This window comes from Equus asinus, chromosome 23, assembly GCF_041296235.1.
Source record: "Equus asinus isolate D_3611 breed Donkey chromosome 23, EquAss-T2T_v2, whole genome shotgun sequence".
NCBI classification, from domain to species: domain Eukaryota; kingdom Metazoa; phylum Chordata; class Mammalia; order Perissodactyla; family Equidae; genus Equus; species Equus asinus.
Window position 1 is genome coordinate 15242225 of NC_091812.1, and position 22762 is coordinate 15264986.

General features: G+C 38.4%; 1 protein-coding gene across 7 annotated transcripts in view; it reads left to right on the forward strand.

The window, feature by feature from the left end:
• Positions 1 to 22762, forward strand: part of FANCC (FA complementation group C) — a 253228-nt gene that overhangs the window by 155258 nt on the left and 75208 nt on the right. For all 7 annotated transcript variants that reach the window (XR_011497288.1, XM_044756963.2, XM_070495591.1 and 4 more), the window contains 2 exons: positions 13130 to 13243; positions 14154 to 14218. Coding sequence is in view for 6 of the 7 variants with exons in the window: in XM_044756963.2 (XP_044612898.1) it covers positions 13130 to 13243; positions 14154 to 14218 (179 nt within the window). In the remaining variant the exon portion in view is untranslated. The remainder of the gene's footprint in view (positions 1 to 13129; positions 13244 to 14153; positions 14219 to 22762) is intronic.

Consider the following 22762-nt stretch of genomic DNA (forward strand, 5'->3'; position numbering starts at 1 on the left):
AGGGAAAGCTATGGAAATCTGTCTGTAGTAATTTGTTTTGGCTCTGGATGTGAAAGTGCAAACAGGATGGGAATAACTTTGTTTCACCTTTTAAGTGAGAGCAATTGGTACGTTTAACTGATGTTCAAAGATTTGAATAATAGCATACCAGAATGCACAAATATTATGCTATCATGAGAATATTACAGATACCAAGTTTTTTAAAAGAAATTTTTTTAATTTGATTTTAAATATCATAATTTTTATTTGTAATATTATTTTAAAAAATAAGTAGAGACATATCACACCATACTTTTGAGTTTCCAGGGTGAAATGAGAAAAGGATTGGGATGGGTTAGGCTTTAGGACAAGACACAAGAGTGCACCAGACATACCAGGCAGGATTATTAGTGGGGGGATGCAAGGTGGACATAAAAATACGAGAGAACAGGAAAAAGGAGGGAGCAGAAATTAGTAGGAAACAAAGAGATAATCTATAGAGAAAACAAACCCAAACACTTAATTGTTTCAGACTACCAGGTAACAACACTTATGGGGATATAAGATTTAGAAGTATGGACAGGAATAATAGTACAAAGACAATGTTTTGCCTTTCACTGGGCAGGAGTTTCTGCCTTCCAGGAATCCCTGACCTTCCTCATGGGACTGAGCAGCGAGAGTTATGGCCTGGGTTCTTCCTGCCAATGTCCTCTCCCCAGAAGCAGAGACAGCATGAGGGTTGGTATTTTGAATATGAAGTCATGGTAGGAGGCAGGGGCAAGAGCCAAGAGGAGGTTTTAATGGAAGGGACTGCGTGAAAAATACCAGCTTACGTGCATCCTGACGTTGTGGCTGCAGTGACGCAGTGCCTGACTTCCTGGGAACTCTGGAAGACGGACCTTGGCGAGAGAAAGTGGACATCTAGTCTCTAATTTGGGGAAACTGCAAATATTTAAGTTCCGTGTAAGCAATTGCTAATGTTTGATTTGTAGGCAAACAGAATGCATCAAAGACCTCTCTCCTCCTAAGGGTAGCTTCTAGACATTTGGCCTGTCTCAAAGAAGTTGGGTCAGCCCTGACACTGAACCATGGGAATGAAAATTTATTTAGCACCTACTATGAGCCGTATCTCCAGCTGGGTGATTTACATACATGGTTTCTTTTGGTCCTCCTAACCTTAAGAGGTATTATTTTCCCTATTTCCAAGATAATTTAGAAACTGAAGCTTAGTGACAGTAAAAGTGATTTTCTCCACTGAGCATCAGAGCTGCTTGTTGAACCTAAGCCATGTCTGACTCCAAGGCCTGGGATGTTTCCACTCTGAAAGTATTCTGATTTAGCTGCTCGAGTGATCTTTGCTACACAGGATGGTTTGTCTGGACTGCTGTTATAGTAGATTTTAGCCCAGAGAAAGGATTAGCTCCTGCAAAGGTAGGGCGGTCCTAGGATGCCCTGGGCTTCTCTCTGTTTTCCCCCGTGCGTAGGAGGTAAATATACACAGTGTTTGGGCTGTGGTCAGTGCTAGGGTGGTGGTCCTCACGCTTTACAGTACAGTAAGGTGAGTGCTGGTCCTGTTGGAAAAGCAGATTCTACTGCTCCACACCTGGAGGTTTTGATTCAGTGGACTGTCTGCATGGTCATAAGACACCAGGTGATTCAGGTTGAGGTATCTCTACACCACACCGGGAGAAACACTGAGGTGAGTGACCCAGTTTTCATGCATGGCTCCTCCTCGATCTCTTCATACATTTCTCATTTGAGAAAGGCAAACCTAGAGAGGATACCCTCAGTGTTAGGTGAGTGTACGTGAGACCAGGCATTTGTGATGATTCGGAGGGCATGAGGTGGACCTTGACCACGACAATGAGGAGAGGGAAGTTTGAAAGTACCCAGACCCCAGGAATGGGGTTACCTGGCTGTTAGATTATATTCCATTCTTACCCAAACTGAGATTTTAAAACATAGTAGCTACCAATGATCAGGGGTGTGCTGTAAGCCAACCACCTCGTGCTGGCTACTTCCCATGCAGGTGCCTCACTTAATTTTGTAACACACGCATAAAATCAACTTTACCATCTGCATTTTATAGAAAAGGGAACCGGTGAGGCCTAACACTGTTTAACAAAATTCCCCCAAGTTCGTGTAGCTAAGATTCAAATAAAAGTCTGTTTCACTTTTAAGGCCCATGACCTCTTTTCTTTCTTTTGCTTTGTTTTTTAAATTACACAAATAATACTTTAATACAGTCTCACAAAAAAAATCAAACAATTCAAACATAGCAGCCTTCCCCCGAGCTCAACCCCTCCACAGGAGTCTCTGATATCGCTTGACTGTAAACCCTACTATTCTTCTTTGAATTTGTGTATGAAAATACATTAATTTGTTTTATGTTTCATTTCACATGGAGTTATCCTGGATGTTACTATTCTGCAACCTCCTTTCTTCACACAATACTAACTCCTAGAGTTATTTCCATATCGGTCACAGAAGTCTCCTTTATGTTGGCAATATTCATCTTTATACCAGAGATGAGAGGAATATTCAAAAACTATAATCCAAATTCATTTTAAAAAGAGATTTTGTGTTTAAACTAGAGCTTCTTAGCTGGGACTGTTCTGTTCTTAAGGAGATTTGGCAATGTCTGGAGACGTTTTTGGCTGTCACGACTTGGAGGGGTGTTTCTGCTGGCATCTGGTGGGTGGAGGCCAGGAATGCACTGCACTGGACAGCTCCCTGCAACAAAGAGTTAGCAGGCCTGCGGTCAAGAGTGCCGAGCTGAGAAAACCTACTCACCTTGCGGGGTTTCAGCAGCCCTAGGAAGGGGCTGGATCAATACATAGTTTCTTAGAGCTAACCCTTACTTAAAAGAGGGCTGAGTAATAATGAATCCGTTTATTTCAAATGGTAGGATTTCAAGTTTTCTGAGGAAAAAATCAGTTACCCTCTGGCCTTTTCCCTGATTTGGAATCATATTTGAACATTTGAACTTTTATACATCTCAGAGTGTGGCTTGTGAAAGAGGCAAAATAATCGATGCCTAACTACTTATTGAATCTTACTTCCCAACCATGTACTGGAGACCAGTGTTTCTCGGAGCATGCTTTGTCATGGGTAGTTTCCCTTCAGCGGTAACTTGGTCACTGAATTAAACTTTGTCCACCTAGGCTTAAGTAGATACAGATTCTGGAAAATTGGAAATCACTTAATAGTTTAAATATTGGATTGAAATAAAAGAAACTGTGGTCCTTGCAGATCTATTAGAATGAACCCATGCTGCCCTAATAGGACTGAAGCAAGACTGTTAACTGTTAGATTCCAGGGTGGGAATTGGACATTCTTTTCTGTGGCATCGTTTAGGTTAATTTATTCAGACTACCAGTTTGTTTTTGAAGGAAATACTATATAAGTCCTAAGCTTAATCTGCTTTCATTCCTTAAAAAGTCTAACCATGTATTACTACTTTGCTAAAGGATACATTATCACAAATATTTGTAATGAAAGTAATGAGGGATTTTTTTTCTCAAAATGCTTTAAAATTAATTTAAATGTCTCATTTTCAGAAAGAACATATTAGAAATAAACCCATATGTTTAATTTCTGACCCATTTCTTCTCAGTTTCCATTATGCTAGTATCAGATGTGCCAGTTACATGTTGAAGTATCTTTTAATTCTTAATTTATGAAATAATAAATATCATGGAAGCTTTAAAATTTTAACTTAGAGAATTCTGAATGCCTTCTCAAACAGTGTGTATCATTTCTTTTATAGTTTTATCACCAGCAGTGGATACACATTATATTTCATAATATGGAAACAATTTTCCTTATAATTTCGGATATTATGGATTTCAGATTTTAGACGAGTTAGCAGTGAAACTACGTCTCAATAATGATGTTTCCTTCCTGAGAAATCTGAGCATTATGGGTGCTTCAGACTAACAGGCGCAGAATGATTACTGTGACGGGGTGGAGTATTTAACTCGCTTTGTCCCTGTCAGCCTTCCTCCAGAAGCGGTTTGAGGGTTTGTGGTTCTGCCCTGAACAACGCCTTGTTTAGTGTGTCTGCTCTTGAACTGCGTGGAAATGGAGTCTCGCTGTGTATTTACTTCTATAGTTTCCTTCTTCCCCTCAGCATGTGCTGAGCTTGGCGCCTTGCTTCTCTAACTAAATTTTAGAAAAGCTTTTGAAGTTTCACCAAAAAATCTATTTAGGATTCTTAATGGTACTGCTTTGAGTCTATATGACAGAGAATTGACATCTTTATGACACTGACTTTTTCTTGATAATACTGTAGTATCTCTCTCCATTACGCAGGCCTTTAATATAAGTTTTTTAAAGTTTGTAACACCTATCTTCCTTGTTGTTTTGTCATGGAGTGCTATGGGCAGAGCATTGCTGGTCCCTTTTACTTTATAGAGGGTGACTTCATTTTTTTCAGGGAATAATATATTTATATATATATTTATATGTTGGTCTAGCTTCTAGATTGTCTTTGTTGGCAGGGGGAAATGATAACTTAAGATTGTGTTATTAAGAAAGTCAGCCAATTTTCACTATGGTATCTAATTTAGAAAAATATAAATCACTTGCCTGTGATTTAATTAATTTGGAGATTTCGATATTACTTATGTAAACAAACAATTCCAGGATAGTAACCTAAATGTTCTATTAGATGTTTACATAAAATGCCATGAGAACATGAAAAAGGAAGGGACTCCTTTGGTGTTTGGGCTCAGGCATTTCACATGGGCAAGAACCTGCCCGGTGCTCCACACAGCAGCATTTCTGCTGGAGGCCTGAGTAGACCAGAGGCTTCTGTAAAGGCTTGAGAGAAGAGAAGAATACATGTGCTGTGCCTTGAAGGTTAAATTTTTTAGCCAAAAATAATTGAATAAATTGGATTGAACTAATACAAGCTTTGTTTTGCTATTCAGGTTTGCAGGGAAAAAAATTTTTTTAATGTGTAGTTAGTTATTATAATTTTTATGTAAGCCGAGATGGATTTGTAATTTTCCAGTGCCCATTTCAGCAAGGATGGTTCTTGTTGCAGCTTCTCCTGTCCCTTCTGGGTGCTCTAATACTGTGGTGTACCCATAGATTGCCACAAGCTTAGTAGCACCAAAGCATGAGCATAGTAGTCAATGAAATTATGTCCACATCAGTGTGCCAGGTTCCAGTCAGTTTACCAAATTAAGTAAAACTCTTTGGAGTAAAAGTACAGTAATGTCATCTTTTTTTCCAGTATTCTGTGGGTATTTTATGGACTGAAATTTAGGAAAGCAAATTGTGAAAAGGAAAGCTTATCATTTTATATTGTAATGAGGTCACAAAGGAATCCTGCAGTAATTATATCATTCAGTAACTATAAATGAGCAATCCGTTCTATTGAGTTTGATTCAGCTAGTATTTATTGAACACCTTTCGTGCAAAATACTGAGGACTAGTTAACAGTTGCTCTGAGGATTATAAAGAGCAGGAATACAATCCCTTCCTTGGTGAGCCTGGGGGCTAATGAATAGAATGAGGAAGTGCACCTACAGTGCACTGGTAGAATGGGGAAGGCACTGTGGGAGAAAAACAAATAGGATACCATGGAGATTTCAGGAGGACACACTCATCTCCTTGGGAACAGGAATCTTGGAGACAGATGGGTTTTGAAAGATAGGTGTAATTTTGGCAGCTAGAGGTGGGTGGGGGTTGTTAGGGTTGTTGGGTTTCTCAGGAGAAAAAAAAATGGTACAGAGGTGGGGAAGGGATGGGTGAATTTGGGGACCAGCAGGGAGTCTGATGTCATCAAATCATAGGGATCAAAAAGAAAGATTGCGAGGTAAGTTTCATCAGGTAGGCTGAGGCCCTGTATGGGTAGGCTGTGCTTAGGAATCCAGTGCAGGCTTGGAGCAGTAGAGGTGACAGGAGCATTTTCCTTGTCTTTGATCAACCACCATGGCCCCTTTCCCACTGCCTAGCTCTACTCCCTCCCTAATCCTTTCTCTGTCTATTTCAGCCAACATCACAGACACTCTCTTTCTTTCTCCTGCGCCTCCTTCCCCTCACTCTTGCTCCCCTTCCCCAGCTGTCAGAATCAGCTCAGAAGTCATCATCTCTGGGAGCACTCTGAAACCCTACAGTTGGAATTAATCATTACTTCCCCTGTTCCCACAGTGATTGTCTTACCTCTTGTTACAGCACATACTGCATTCTGTCTTATATTATGGCTGTTTCCATCTCTGTCTCCCTTCATCAGATTGTAGAAACTTCTTATTCCAACAGCCTCAGTAGAGTCGCTTGAATACAGATCACACTCAATATATATTTGTTGAATGAAGGAAGGGACCCCTGTTTATGAGCAGTTTTTATTTATGTTGTATGTAAAGAGATAGATGCAATAGAGGACCAAAGTGGGGGAAATTCTAAAAGACGTTAATGACCAGATGAAGAAATTGTTTGGAGAAGCGTAAAATATGTGCTCTGTCTCAGTTCAAGAATATTGACCACAGTTTGGCTCTCCTAGCCTTTGCCTGAGCAAAACCCACAGCCCTTCTTCCACACCCGGACCCTGCGCCAAACCACAGCCTCATTGCTCCAACTTTCCTAACCCGCCTGTGACTGTGCTGCCTGTTACAAGATGAAGCAGATACAGTGAGGCGAGGACAAAAAAGAACACCTGAAAACAAGGGCAGTGCATTTCCCCCGGCTTATTTAAAACTTCTCTCCTTGAAAGTTCACCTTCATGGTATAAGCTTTTTTAAAATGGCTTTTCAAACATTAACAGAGTTCTTAAAATTCCTACATGAATCAAAATTGGGCTTAAAATGTTTTACGTGCAGCTGTGTTGGACCCTGCGCTTTCCACTGTTGAAGGACCTTAGATCGCTAGTAAAGATGATGTGTTTGCATGTTTCCTTTATGCCCCTCAAGTCAAAACCTGTTCTTTTACATCCGTATCCTTTTTGTAGATATTGATTCGTGTATTCAGAAACCCAGTTCCTCATCAGCAAAATGAGGGGATTGAAGGAGAGGGTCTCCAAGATGGCTCGCTAAGCATTTTAGAAAGAATCTATTATCATATGACTGTAGGAAATAGTTTTTGTCCAGGGGACAGTGCCTACAGAGTGTTTAATGATTTTATGTTTACACTGTTTGCTGCTAGGTTATTCTTAGCAATAGGAAATTATTCTTAGCAATAAGAAGTGCTTATCCATTTTTAAGTTTACTAAGAGGGAGATTTGGAGGTCTAAAGTTTGAGGTGTCTGCTTGAAGTTGTGTACCATAGCCAGGCCTTTATATGTTGTTTCTTAGGACCTGTGCTTATTTTATCCAGGGATAAAGCTCTGTGGCTCTCCATAGCATTTTGTACTAGGGAATTATGGAAAAAACAGATAGAAGTTAAAGAATATAATTTCATTTTACAAAACATTTTCTGTGATAAAAAGTAAGATACGGTAATTGTAGACACTTTGGAAATACAGGTAGTTTAAGGAAGAAATGTTAAATACTCCTAGAAACAATCTATGTTAACTATTTGTTAGGTTTCCTCCCAGTAATTTTCATGCATACAAAATTAATATCACATTGAACATACAGTTTTCACATCTTGCTTTTCAAATTAGTGTTACGTTATCTTTTCTTATGTCATTAAATATCTTTTTACAATATGATTCACACTCGGATAAACTATAATGAATTCAACCAATCCAGTGTTGCTGGGTATTTTGGTTGTTTCTAGTTTTTCACTGTTATAAGTAATTTTGCTATGAACCTAAACCTTTCCTTGGGATATATTCTTGGAAACTAAATTACTGGGTAAAAAGATAAGAATTTTAATGTTTTGGCTACACATTATCAAGTGACTTTCCAAAAAGGCTTTACAAATTTGTGCTCCCAATAGCAATGGAATACACCATTCAGCACATCCTTGCCAACACTGAGTATTATGGTATAGAGTTGTTTGTTTGGTTTTTTTTAAACAAAGTGGGAGATGGAATGGGGAACTAACTTTATAGCATTCGATTTTTAAAAAATCAATTTCTGACTATATCATTTTGGGAATTTAGGCCAGGACATGTCTGCCAATTAAATTACTTTCATATTTCCAAGACCTTAAGTGTTACAGTCAGCTTGTATAAGGCAGACATTGTGAGTATTATCTAGGGAACTGTTTATGGCTATTTTAAACCTTGCTCAGGAGTTATTTACAATCCCTGTTTACACCCTCTGAATCTACTGAGTGTCCTGGATGTTTTTTTAACTTTCATTGGCTCAGGTGCCAAGATGACTCATGCAGGTTTGGGAAGCCGTGCATCACGCACTGATCGCAGGCCCGGGCACGAGTGCTTCTGGAGGCACTGGAGTGCAGGGGCAAAGCCTTGGCATGGTTTGTCTTAAGAATTTAAATCTTGACTGACCCTTAACTGCTACTCCTTGAAACCAGTTTCCTTCTTGTCTATGTACACTACATTGCTTTTTATCCCAACTGGGTCTGTAATACTTTATGCTTTAATTTTTTAAGGGCCAATTCTGTGAATTATAATGATAGTAGCCACCTGTTTATAGTGGCTTGATTGAAACTTTGCATAACTGAATTTTATTATAAACTGAATTCATGGGATTTTAAGTGAGATGCCATACTTAGAGAATTTAGCAAAGTGCTTCACACATGGCAAGCACTCAGTAAGCTTTAGTTGTCATAATTGTTAGAATTCCCTCACTTAACCAAGTGAAGGGGCTAGGAGAGCTCTCCTGGCCAAGGAGCTAGGACAAGCTGAAGTCCTGAGGGGCCTTCTGGGGCCCCAAACAAGCTGGTGAGGGAAATCAGTCCCAGGCAGGGGCTGTAAAACTGATGGGGCCAGGCTTCATTGCTTTGGGCTTCACCCTAAGAGTGCTTGAGAGCCATAAAGGGTCTTAAGCTGAGGACCAATCAGATTTGCATTGTTATGTTAAAAAACTATTCCAGCTGCCTCCTGGAGAAAGGATACAGGGAGGTTCCTTATAAGGTTTGGTCATAGACTAGGTAACCAGTTTTGGGCTTATTACATAAATTCTGTTGTCTCAGTGTCCTCATCTATAATACATTCAATAATAGCACTTACCCTATAGGTTTTGGGGAATTAGATGAATTACTGTTTGTAAAACACTTAGAACAGCTCCCAGCATATAAGTGTTTTAAGTGTTTGTTAAATAGAATGCCAAAAGCCTGGTGGCAGAAGGTTAAGCCTCTCCAGTTCAACTCTCTCTCCATCTAGCATCAGACTGACCTTGTCAGTGAAAAACTGCCCCTGCCTCTGACCCCTTGGCTGCATAGTTTCCAAACTAAGCCCGGCCTCCTCCTTGCCCCTGTCTGGTCTAGTGTGGGTACTTCCACGTGGATGTGGCGTATGGCTGGCCCGGCGTGGCTGGGCTTCCTGCAGCAGCAGCAGCACACCTGCATCGCACCGCACGCAGTGTCAGGTCCTGCTGTTTGCTGAGAGGTTGTGGTGCACTAAGCAGAATCCGAGGTGAACACCACCCCCGAGGGATGTGCATTGGCTGTGATTTAACTCCCCTGGGTTTGCCGGCCTGACCACAGTGGCTTGCTCTCACCCAGATTGCACTTGGTGTTTGAAAATAACTGGGAGATGAACTCCTGGGGCTGTTGTCAGCTCCTGTTGGCTTTCTGTATTTATAAAGACAGCTTTGAACTGAAAGGAAAACACTCAAATGATATGCAAGTGGCTTCCATCCAGCCTTTTCTTCACTCTAGTAAGAAGCTTTTTGATTCTCTTACACCTTACAAAAAGTTCACTTCAACTCAGCAAATTTCCCATTCCGCCCCCCCAAAGATTCATTTTTGTAAATTACATTACATATGTTGCCGGGACTTTTTAAAATCATGAATGTCTTCTACTTAGTGTCTCAAAGCTACTGTGTTCACTTGCTATGAACTTTTCTAATTTGAAACAGTGGTTGGGATCTCATGCAGGGACAGTAGGTTTCAGCCTGTGTTACTTGTCGAGTTCTGTTCCGAGGATACTGAGGCAAGTCTGAGCCACAGGGAGAGAGTACCGTGATCTCCACAGAAGGGTGTACGCCAGAGCCGGTCGAGTTTTCCCTGGTGGAGGGGGACTGCTATAGAATTGTGGTGGAGAAGGGGAGAGATGGCACAGAGGCTTCCTTGGTGTTTCTGATGCTTTATTAAGTTTGAAGATGGGCAAAATTTGTCATTTTATTTTCTATATTTTGAATATGTAAACTAGTTTATGGTAAAATTGAAATGAGTACCGTGATGGCTTTGTAACATCTGCCCTGGGTGTTACTGGCGCGTGTTTGCTGTCCTGACCTAGCAGGGCCTGCCTTTGACCGCGGTGATACCACGTCTTCCCTAGGGGAGACCGCCGTCTCAGAGTGTTTGTGCCTGAGCTCACACATGCATTTATATGCACATGTACGGATTCGTTCTGTCCCATAGTGCAGATTCACAAAGTCCAGTGGAGGGCTTTTTAAAAACATATAAAATGACTATTTCTCTGAATATACTAAAAACCACTAAGTTGTATACTTTAGAGGGGTGAATTTTATGGTATATAAATTATATCTCAATAAAGCTGTTGTTGAAAGATAAAATATTTCCAAATACCATACTTTTTCAAAAAGTGAATATTTTTTCCACGTAATAAAAGTAGTACAGGGACCGGCCCGGTGGCTCAGCGGTTAAGTGCGCACGTTCCGCTTTGGCAGCCCAGGGTTTGGCAGTTCGGATCCCAGGTGTGGACGTGGTACTGAGTGGCAAGCCATGCTGTGGTAGGCATCCCACATATAAAGTAGAGGAAGATGGGCATGGATGTTAGCTCGGGGCTAGTGTTCCTCAGCAAAAAGGGGAGGATTGGCAGGAGTTAGCTCAGGGCTAATCTTCCTAAAAAAAAAAATAAGTAGTACATACACATATAGGAAACTGGAAAATGCACTAAAGAAGAAAAAAAATATGTACTTATAATAGCACCCTAGAGACTGTTAACAATTGATGATATTTTCTTCCATTATTTTTTCATTCCCATGTATGGATTATTTTTATATTGATGAGATTGTTTCTGTATATGAAATTTTGCATCTTCCTTTCTTCATTTAATATTATAATATAACCATTTAAAATGCTATCATAAATTCTTTATAAACTATTTATTTATTTATTTTGGTGAGGAAGATTGGCCCTGAGCTAACATCTGTTGCCAATCTTCCTCTTTCTGCTTGAGGAAGACTGTTGCTGAGCTAACATCTGTGCCAATCTTCCTCTATTTTATGTGGGATGCTGCCACAGCATGGTTTAATGAGCAGTGTGTAGGTCCATGCCTGGGATCTGAACCCATGAACCCCAGGCTAGCTTGAACTTAACCACTACACCACTGGGCTGGCCCCATAAACATTTTATTTTATTATTATTTTTTTGTCAGGAAGGTTGGCCCTGAGCTAACATCTGTGCCAGTCTTCCTCTATTTTATGTGGTATGCTGCCACAGTGTGGCTTGATGAGTGATGCTAGGTCAGTACCTGGGATCTGAACCTGCAAACCCTGGGCTGCTGAAGCAGAGCATGGGAACTTAACCACTCCACCCCAGGGCCAGCCCCACTCTAAACATTTTAATGGCTTACCACGGACCACTGCATGAGGATATCATAAATCAATCATCCCCTACTGTTGGACATTTTTCACTATGAGAAATAACACTGCAGTGAACATCTTTGAGCATAATTCCCATTGTCATATTTGGATTTATTTCCTTAAATGGATGCCAGATAGATTCAAAGTTCTGAATGCTTTTAAAATCTTTAATATATATTCTCAAGTTGCTTTCTATAATGCAGGCCTCTATCAACCTGTAAGGCGTCTTTGTTCAAGTTACACACCTCTGGGCAGAGGTAGCCCTGGCAGTCCAAGCTTGGGGGTGGGTTCTGGCCCGTCACACCCGCTCACACTCTGTGGGTGCCTTTGTGCGGCTCACCAGAGCATTGTGTACAGATCCCCATTTATATGCTTTCAACAGTTCACACAGAGTGCCTGTTTCAGAGAGCCCAGAGTAGCACTGGGCATCTGTGTCTGTAGAAGTCTTTAATTCACTAAGTGAGAAATGGTATGTTGATGCTTGAATTTGCATTTTGTTTATGAGGATGATCGTTTATCCATGTGTTTCTTGGCCATTTGTGTTTTCTGCCTTGAATTATCTGTTCATACTCATTTTTTTGCTCTTAGTGTTTGTCACGTGATATTTTGCCCACTAATTTGGTTATATATGATCTGTATTATTTGTTGTTAATATTATTCCTAGGTTGTGCATATATTATTTTCTGAAAAACACAAGGTTTTATTTTTATTTAGAACCACTAATGCTTTGCTTCCTTGATTTTCAGGTTACAAACTTCTTCCCCATTCAGACAAATGAAAAGTCCTTATGTTTTCTTCTTGTTTATTATTTCATTTCATTTTTTACATTGATCTCTTTAATTTACATTAAATTCAAGTATATTTTGATGAATAACGTAAGGTGAGAATCTAATTTTTTTCCAAATCGTTTTCCCAGCACCACTTACTGCGTAATATTTCCTTTTTCTGGTGATTTGTGGTACATTCCTTGTCATGTATTAAATTATCGTATCTACTCTGATAAAATATTTTGCTGAGGTTAAAAACAGAAATCACATTCTTTTTTTTTTTTTCTGAAGAAAATTGGCCGTGAGCTAACATCTGTGCCATCTTCTTCTATTTTGTCTGTGGGATGCCATCACAGCATGGCTTGACGAGTGGTGGGTAGGTCAGTACCTGAGCTCCAAACCTGTGAACCCTGGACCGCCAAAGTGGAGCACGTGAACTTTAACCGCTATGCCACCAGGCAGGCCCCAAAGATCACATTCGTAATGTGGTTAAAGCCCTGTTCATTCATTCTATATTTTTGTTTCACTGTTAACATTTGTTTAAATGGACTTATTTTTAATGCAATAATTTTAATGCTAACTTATTTCTTCTTTATGCCTTGAATCAAAGTGAACCAGGTATTTGAACAAATTAAGATTACTTGTTTCATAGAGACTACCCCATTTACAAATGACCCAGATTCTAGGCATTATACATAATAGGCACTTGTATTCACATTTCAGGACTTCTTCTTTTTCTGTTTGTGTTTTTAGGGGCTGTTATGTCATGTACTTTCAGCATTCAGATTTGATATAAGAGAAGTTGGTCTTTTTACTCAAGGTCTTGGCTATGCACCTGCAGATTACTATCCTGGTTTGCTTAAAAATGTGAGTATTTTTAATTTATTAGTATTGAAATTTTCGTTACTTAATGTACTGTCAGCAAAAAGAGTAAATGGAAATATTTCACTCCTCCAGGAGAGATGTTTAACTTTTCTATGTTTATCTCTTCTTACCTTGGGCGGACTTATGGCCATGTAAGGAAGAAACGTGAGAGGGGAGGTTATGAGAAAGAAGAAGGAAACCAGGAGAGGTTATTCTAAATCAACCAACCTCTCTGTCTCTTAACAATCTCCTTTATTCTGTCAAAGATTTTTTGGGAGAAGAGGTTTCCTTAACCCATGTAAACACAGCCTTTTACATTGGACAAATTTTGTATTTAAAACAACCAGATAGGAATTTTATGTTAAAGTAAAAAAATTCACTAAATAACAACCTTGTAAATAGTATTATACATTTATATCTTAGTATTAAATCTATATTTTCTTCTGCCTTAAATTTTAGCCAAATTGAAGAAATTTTAATTTATGATCTTAACATAGCTCTTCTAAAAAGTGTTATGAGATTTTTTAATGTTTGTTAACTATTCTAGTGTTTTGGAAGCTTTATGTATGAATAGCATTTTTAAAAATAAAGAACTAAATTAAGAAATAAAAATAAACTAGCTCTAATATGGTTTTATTTTTAATGAGTTTGGTTTTAATTCTTAGAAAATTAATTTTCTATTGTTCGTTTGCTTAAATAGCCATGTGGAATAACAGACATTAAACATATAATCCAAATTATTAGTAAATGTGACTTGGCTGCTTTCTTTTCATTTTGACAAAGTAAAACGAGGAGAGGACAGGTGGGGGAGGGTTGGGAATCTCACCGGAAATATCACTCACACTAAGAGAAACAGAACTGATGTAACACTGTTTGCAGTGTGAGTTAACCTGCAACTGATTCTGTTTTACAGATGGTTTTATCGTTAGTGTCTGAACTCAGAGAGAATCATCTTAATGGATTTAACACTCAAAGACGGTAGGTGTTAAACTAAACATCCTTCTTCTCAAGTTTCAAGATGTATCAGCTTGGTTCTGAGAGAAATTTTATAATTCTCAGGAAATGCATGTTCATAGTTATAGTTATGTTCTATGTGGAGAGATTATTTTAGTGGAATACATGGCAAATTGGTGAGTTTTATCAAACTTCCTTTTTTTTACTCACTATTCTCCCAACTCTCCTAGGGCAGTAAATCACGTGCCATCTCTTGAGCATCCATTGAGCAGCAAGCCCTACATAGACAGTAGAGAACATAGGAGAAAGACGTGCTCAGCCCCGTGTGTGTGCAGCAGTCACACATGCAACGGGAATATTTACAAGGCAACACATATTTGATGTGCACATTAACCTATTTTAGGAAATATTATATTCCAAAATCTAGGCTAAACAAACTAAATAGATTCAGACAAATTAAAAGGCAATTAATCACATTTCAAAATGTTTCTTCAGTATGTGAAAGAATTCAAAATTGTTTTCATTGGTGAGCAGTTCATTTTTAACAAATCATTAACTAAGAGAATTAGGGGATTGAGGCACTTTGTGTTTTTTTTTTTTTTTTGTAAAGCTATTGCCAATTAAAGCTCTATCAGAAATGGTCTTTGCCCTCAGCCTTTAGGAATACTTTGAGTCTGACCCTTAAAGTAAATTATAAAACTCTTAAATGAAAACACTGGAGAAAATCTTCATGACATTGGATTTGGCAGTGATTATTTGGATGTGACACCAGTAGCACAACCAGCAAAGAAAAAGTAGATAAATTGGACTTCGTTAAAATTAAGAACTTTTACGAATCATGGGATACTGTCAGGAAAGTGAAAAAGACAACCTATTGAATGAGTAAAAACATTTGGAAATCATATATTTGATAAGGGTTTAATATCCAGAATATATAAAGGACTCCTAAAACTCAACAGCAAAAAACTCGATTCAGAAATGGGCAAGAGAATTGACTAGACGTTTCTCCAAAGAAGATATATAACTGGCCAATAAGCACATGAAAAGATGCTGAACATCACTACTTATTAGGGAAATGCAAATCAAAACCACAAGAGAATACCACATCACACCTACTTGGATGGCTGTAATTTAAACAACAAACAACAATGGAAAATAAGAAATGTTAACAAGGATTTAGAGAAAGTAGAACCCTTGTGCCTTGCTGGTGACAATGTAAAATGGTGCAGCCACTGTGGAAAACAGTTTGGCAGTTCCTGAAAAAGTTAAGCACAGAGTTACCATAAGATCCAGCTGTTCCACTCCTAGGTGTATATTCAAAAGAATTGAAAGTGGAGACTCGAACAGATATCTGTACGCCAATGTTCATAGCAGCATTATTCACAATAGCCAAAAGGTGGAAGCAAGCTAAGTGCCCATCAATCAGATGAATGGATAAACGAAATGTGCTATATAAATACAGTAGAGTACTATTTAGCCATAAAAAGGAATAAAATTTTTACATATGCAAGAACATGCATGGGCCTTGAAAACATTATGCTTAGTGAAATAAGCCAAACAGAGAAGAACAAATGTGTGATTCCACTTATATGAGGCACCTAAAATAGGCAAATTCATAGAGACAGAAAGCAGAATAGAGGTTATCAGGGGCTGGAGGGAATGGAGTTATTGTTTAATGGTACATAGTTTATGTTGGGGATGATGAAAGTTTTGGGTATAGATTGTGGTGATGGGCTTACAAATGGTTAAAATGATAACTATTATATATCTGTTACCACAATAAAAAAGTTAAACAAGAGAAATACAAATGTAACATGAATAAGCTAGTCACAGATTGAGAGAAAATATTCACAATACGTATATCTGACAACAGTCTTAAATTCAGAAGCTATAAAGAACTCTCAGTAATTAATAACAAAAGACAAAAGTCTCAAAAATGGGCAAAAGAATTAGACACTTCACAAAAGAAGATACAGGAATAGGCAATAAGCACATGAAAATTTGCTCAGTGTCGTTACTCATCAGAAATGCAAATTAAAACCATACTGAGATGTGGTTCTACATCCATTGCAATGACTAAAATTAAAAAGATGTAACAACACCAAATGTGGTGAGACTATGGGGCATCGGGTACTTTCACATGTTACTGTTGGAGTGTAAAATGGTACAACCACTTTGGAAAATTGTTTGATTATGCTTATAAGAAACAGGAATATCGTTCCTAAGTATTTACCCAAGATAAATGAAAACCTGTATCCACAAGAGACTTTTACATGAATGTTTACATCCGCTTTAATCATAATGGCCCCAAGCTGGAAATGACAGAAATGTGTCTCAACAGAAAAATGGATAAACAATTTATGGTATGTTCATGCAATGGAATACTATTGGGCGATAAAGAGGGATGAGCTACTGACATGTGCCCACAGATGAATCTCACATACTGTTGATCAAAAGAAGCCAGGCATGGGCTGGCCTAGTGGCGCAGTGGTGAAGTTCACACATTCCGCTTCTGTGGCCTGAGGTTCACTGGTTCGGATCCTGGGTGCGGACCTACACACTGCATGTCAAGCCATGCTATGGTAGGCATCCCACATACAACGTAGAGGAAGATGGGCACGGATGTTAGCTCAGGGCCAGTCTTCTTCAGAAAAAAGAGGATTGGCAGCAAATATTAGCTCAGGGCTAATCTTCCTCAAAATAAAAAAAAAAAATTAAAATTAAAAAACATAAATTTAAGAAAAGTCCAGGCACACAGGAGTACATAATGTACAATTCCAATTATACTAAGGTCAAGCATAGGCAAAACTAATCTAACATGATAGATATTCAGAACTGTGGTTGCTTACGGGCAGTGAGGATTGCCTGGGGAGGGCATGAGGTTGTGATAGTGGATACAAGGGTTTACACATTAGTCAAAACTCATTGAATTGTTCACTTGATATTTGTGTATTTCACTCAAGGTAAATTTTACATTATTAAGAAAATCAAAATACAAATAAAAAGAAAAATACAAACGTGATGCCATTGTATACTCTCCCTCAAATGGCTAAGATCTGAAGCACTCAAACTAGCTTGTATTGGAGAGGATATGTAACTACTGGATGTTTCATCCACTGTTTGCTAGAATGTGAAACGGTGTAACTACTTTGGTAAACAGTGTGGCAGTTTATCAGAAAGTTAAACATACCCATTATTTGACACACCATTTCCACTCTTGAGTTTTGCTCATGACAAGTGAAAACATAGGTATTCACAAATATTTCTATACAAATATTCTTAGCTGCTTTATTTGTAATAGTTCAAAACCAGAAAAATCCAAAGGACCATCAAAAAGTGAATGGATAAACAAAAAGTTTTACCACCATTTAAAAAATGAAAAGACAAGTCATAGATGGTGAGAAAATATTTTCAAATCATACATCTGATAAAAGGCTCATACTAGAATATATAAACAACTCAGTAATTAGAAGACAAATAACCCAATTTAAAAAATAGGCAAACGATTGGAATACATGTCACCAAAAAATGTACAGAAATGGCTAATAAGCACACAAGTACTTGTATACAAATGTTCATAGCAGTATTATTTGTAATAAAGTGGAAGCAACCTGAATATACATCAACTCGTGAAAGGATAGACAAGATACGGTATGTTCATACGGAAGAGTGCTTTTCCTCAGTAAGAAAGGGACAGTCTACTGATGCATGCTGCAACACGCGTGAACCTCAAGGCATGATGCTGAGTGAAAGCCAGTCACAAAAGACCACACACTGTGATGCCATTTTTATAAAATGTCTACAATAGGCAAATCTAAGAGAAAGTAGATTAGTTGTTGCCTGGGACTAGAGGTAGGAACACGGATTTCCTGCAAATGAGCACAAAAGATCTTGAGGTGATGGAAATGTTGTAAAAGTGGATCATGATGGTTTCCAACTCAGTAATTTATTAAAGATGTTTGAATTGTACATTTCAAATAGGTGCATTTTGTGATATATGAAGTATACCTAAAAAGTAATAAGAATCCCATAGGTGCATGGAGAGCATTTACAATCAGTTATTTACACATCAGATAAAGACTTTAGCCTTGAGGTTAATGATGAATAGTCGATCTTTCGAATAACAGAATTAAATATTTATTAAAGGAGACTTAAAAAATCAATAGCATGCATTGTGTATGTATGATCTACACCAAACTCCCAAAATACGTCACTGATGATTTTTTAAAACTCAGCTGAGAATAAGCAAAAACTAAAAACAAACAAAATATTAACAAATGGAAAAGACTAGCCAGACTTGGATCTTTGCAACCTATAAAACAAACAGAGGGTTAGTATGCAAAATATAGAAATGCCTCCTTGCAAATCAGTCAGAAAGAGGCAAACACTCCAGTATGGAAATGGAAAAGAACTGCAAGCAGATAATTACCAAAAGAGGGAAACTTGATAAATAATAAACATTTTAAAACTTCTTCAGAAGTGACATCAGCAGGATATGACAGGAAGCCCCAGTCCTTGTTTCCACAGAGACACTGACTTAATGATAGCATTTGGCCCAAAGAGCCGTTAATGAGAGTCCGGAAGTCAGTTAAGAAGTCAAGCTCAAAGTCAAGAACAGCCATATTGAAACAGATAAGAAAGCCATTTTATATCGACCACAATAGCCCTTCCCCTAAGCCAGTCCAGCTTGCAGCTTTTCCCCAGGGAGAGGAAGAGAAGAGTGGGATGTGTCCAATGTTCTGGCTTTTGGGGAGCTGCCTGTGGGACTGGTATCTGTCTTGCCTAACTCTGACCACTGATGGGAACCAGCATGCTTTCAATGCCTGGGGACTGTGGAGAGTTAAAGAGAGTTCAGCTGCTTTTTGCAGCACCAGAGAACTGGCAGAGCTGCAGATGGAGGTTGGCTGAGGTCAGTGTGATTAGGAGAAAGCATCCAACTCACAGCTTTTCTCTTGGGTGGGAGGAAGGTGGGGAGAGAAGAGTGGAATGTGCATCCAGTGTTTCACCTTTTGAAGGGGCTGCCCTAGGGATTGGTTTCTGTCTCCCCTGACTTGGAGCAGTAACAGAACCAGCATAGTTTGATGCCTTGGGAGCTGCAGAAAACAAAAGAACCTATTGGCTTGTTGCAGCACCAGAGAACCTGCAATACTACAGACACCAGAGAGAGGAAGAGATTACAAACTCCTGAAAAAGAAACTGGCAAAACTCTCTAATTGGGAAATTACGTGCACAAACCCAGAGAAGATTTATTCCCAAATAAGGTTTGAAGGACCCCCAGATTCTCCAGCCAGACTGATTAGTGAAAGTATTCCCCTGTAAAAATCCAGTCCGTTAAGACTGAGAGAGGTGACTGTGTCTTCAAATGCATTGAACCATAACAAAAAACAACAAGGCACACAAAGAAACAGGAAAACATGGCCCAATCAAAGGAACAAGATCAATTTTTACAAACCTTCTCTAATAAAGAAATGGAGATCTATGAATTACCTGACAAATAACCCCAAATAGTTGTCCTAAAGGAGCTCAATGCACTATGATAGAATACAGATAAACAACTAAATGAAATCAGAAAGATGATGCATGAAAAAAATTAGAATATGAGCAAAGAGATAGAAATTATAAAAAAAACAACCAAACAGATATTGTGGAGCTGAAGAATGCGGTAACTGAATTGAAAAATTCACTAGAGGGGTGTAGACTTGATCAAGGAGATAACTCAAAGATATGTCACTTGAAATTAGCCAGTCAGGAGGATAAAAAGAAAAAGGAATGGGGAAAGTTACTTAAACCTAAGGGCTTATGGGACACCATCAAGTGGACCAGTTAAATGCCTTGTGGGAGTCCCTGAAGGAGGGGAGAGAGAGAAAAAAGGACAGAGAGCTTATCAAATCTGAGGAAGGAATTGGACATCCAAATTTAAGAAGCTCAAAGAACTCCAACTAGGATGAACTTAAAAAGGCCCACACCAAATAAAATTAACGTGCATAAATCAGTAGCATTTCTATACACTAACAATGAACTAACAGAAAAAGAACTCAAGAACTCAATCCCATTCACAATCGCAACGAAAAGAATAAAATACCTTGGGATAAACTTAACCAAGGAAGTGAAGGATCTATACAATGAAAACTACAAGACTTTCTTGAAAGAAATTGACGATGACATAAAGAGATGGAAAGACATTCCTTGCACATGGATTGGAAGAATAAACATAGTTAAAATGTCCATACTACCTAAAGCAATATACAGATTCAATGCTATCCCAATCAGAATCCCAAGAACATTCTTCACAGAAATTGAACAAACAATCCTAAAATTCATATGGGGCAACAAAAGACCGCGAATTGCTAAAGCAATCCTGAGCAAAAACAAAGCCGGCGGAATCACAATCCCCGATTTCAAAACATACTACAAAGCTACAGTGATCAAAACAGCATGTACTGGTACAAAAACAGGTCCACAGATCAATGGAACAGAATTGAAAGCCCAGAGATAAAACCACACATCTATGGACAGCTAATCTTCGACAAAGGAGCAGAGGGCCTACAATGGAGAAAAGAAAGTCTCTTCAACAAATGGTGCTGGGAAAACTGGACAGCCACATGCAAAAGATTGAAAATTTGACCATTCTTTTTCACCGCACACCAAAATAAACTCAAAATGGATCAAAGACCTAAAGATTAGGCCTGAGACAATAAGTCTTTCGGAAGAGAATATAGGCAGTACACTCTTTGACATCAGTTTCAAAAGAATCTTTTCGGACACTGTAACTCCTCAGTTGAGGGAAACAATAGAAAGAATAAACAAATGGGACTTCATCAGACTAAAGAACTTCTTCAAGGCAAGGGAAAACAGGATAGAAACAAAAAAACAGCTCACTAATTGGGAAAAAATATTTACAAGCCACTTATCTGACAAAGGGTTAATCTCCATAATATACAAAGAACTCACACTGATTAGCAACAAAAAAACAAACAACCTGATCAAAAAATGGGCAGAGGACATGAATAGACATTTCTCAAAAGAAGATATGAATATGGCCAATGGACAGATGAAAAGATGTTCATTATCGCTAATCATCAGGGAAATGCAAATCAAAACTACAGTAAGATATCACTTTACACCCGTTAGATTGGCAAAAACATCCAAAACCAAGAGTGACAAATGTTGGAGAGGATGTGGAGAAAAAGGAACCCTCATACACTGTTGGTGGGAATGCAAACTGGTACAGCCACTATGGAAAACAGTATGGAGATTTCTCAAAAAGTTAAAAATAGAAATACCCTATGACCCAGCCATCCCATTACTGGGTATCTATCCTAAGAACCTGATATCAGAAATCTCAAGAGTCCGTTGCACCCCTATGTTCATCGCAGCATTATTTACAATAGCCAAGACGTGGAACCAGCCTACATGCTCAGAAACTGATGATTGGATAAAGAAGATGTGGTATATATACACAATGGAATACTACTCAGCCATAAAAAAAGACAAAATTGGCCCATTCACAACAACGTGGATGGACCTCGAGGGTATTATGTTAAGCGAAATAAGCCAGTCAGAGAAAGACGAACTCTATATGACTCCACTCATAGGTGGAAGTTAGTGTATTGATAAGGAGATCTGATCGGTGGTTACCAGGGAAAAGGGGGGGTGGGGGGAGGGCACAGAGGGGGAGGTGGTGTACCCACAACATGACTAACAAAAATGTACAACTGAAATCTCACAAGGTTGTAATCTATCATAACATTAATAAAAAAAAAAAAAAAGGCCCACACCAAGACTTATTGTAATCAACAGTCAAAAGTCAAAGAGAGAGAATGTTGACAGCAGCAAGAAAAACAATTTATCACATACAGGGAAGCTCCCATAAGATTATCAGTGGATTACTCAGAAGCAGCATTAAGACCAGAAGGGAGTGGGGTGACATATTCAAAGTGCTAAAAGTAAAAACCTGCCAACCAAGATTATCGTGTTCTACAAACTGTCCTTCTAAAATGAAAGAGAAGTTAAGACTTCCAGATAAACAAAAGCTGTGGGAGTTCATCACCATTAGACCTGCCTTACAAGAATTGTTAAAGAGAGTTTCAAGTTGAAACAAAAGGACTCTAGACCGCAACATGAGAGCATACCAGAATATGAAACTCCCTGGGAAAGGTAAAGGGAGAAACAAATACAAAATTCTGTAATACTGTAATGGTGATGCATAAATTACTTTTAATTCTCATATAAAGTATAAAAGATGAAAGCATAAAAATAACTATAACTGTAAAACTATGTTAACAGATACAAAATAGAAAAATATGTAACTTATGACATTAATAACATAAAGCATGGAGGGGATATAAAAGAGTAAACTTTTTGTATGCAACTGAAGTTATCAGTTTAAAATAGATTATTAGAACCATACATGTATTATGTCATTCCCATGCTAACAACAAAGAAAATACCTGTAAAAGTTGCACAAAGGAAAAGGGAATCAAAGCATATTACTAAAAAAAACAAAAATCAACAAAACACAAAGTAAGGCAGCAAGAGAGAAAAAGAAGGACAAAATGATCAGAAGAC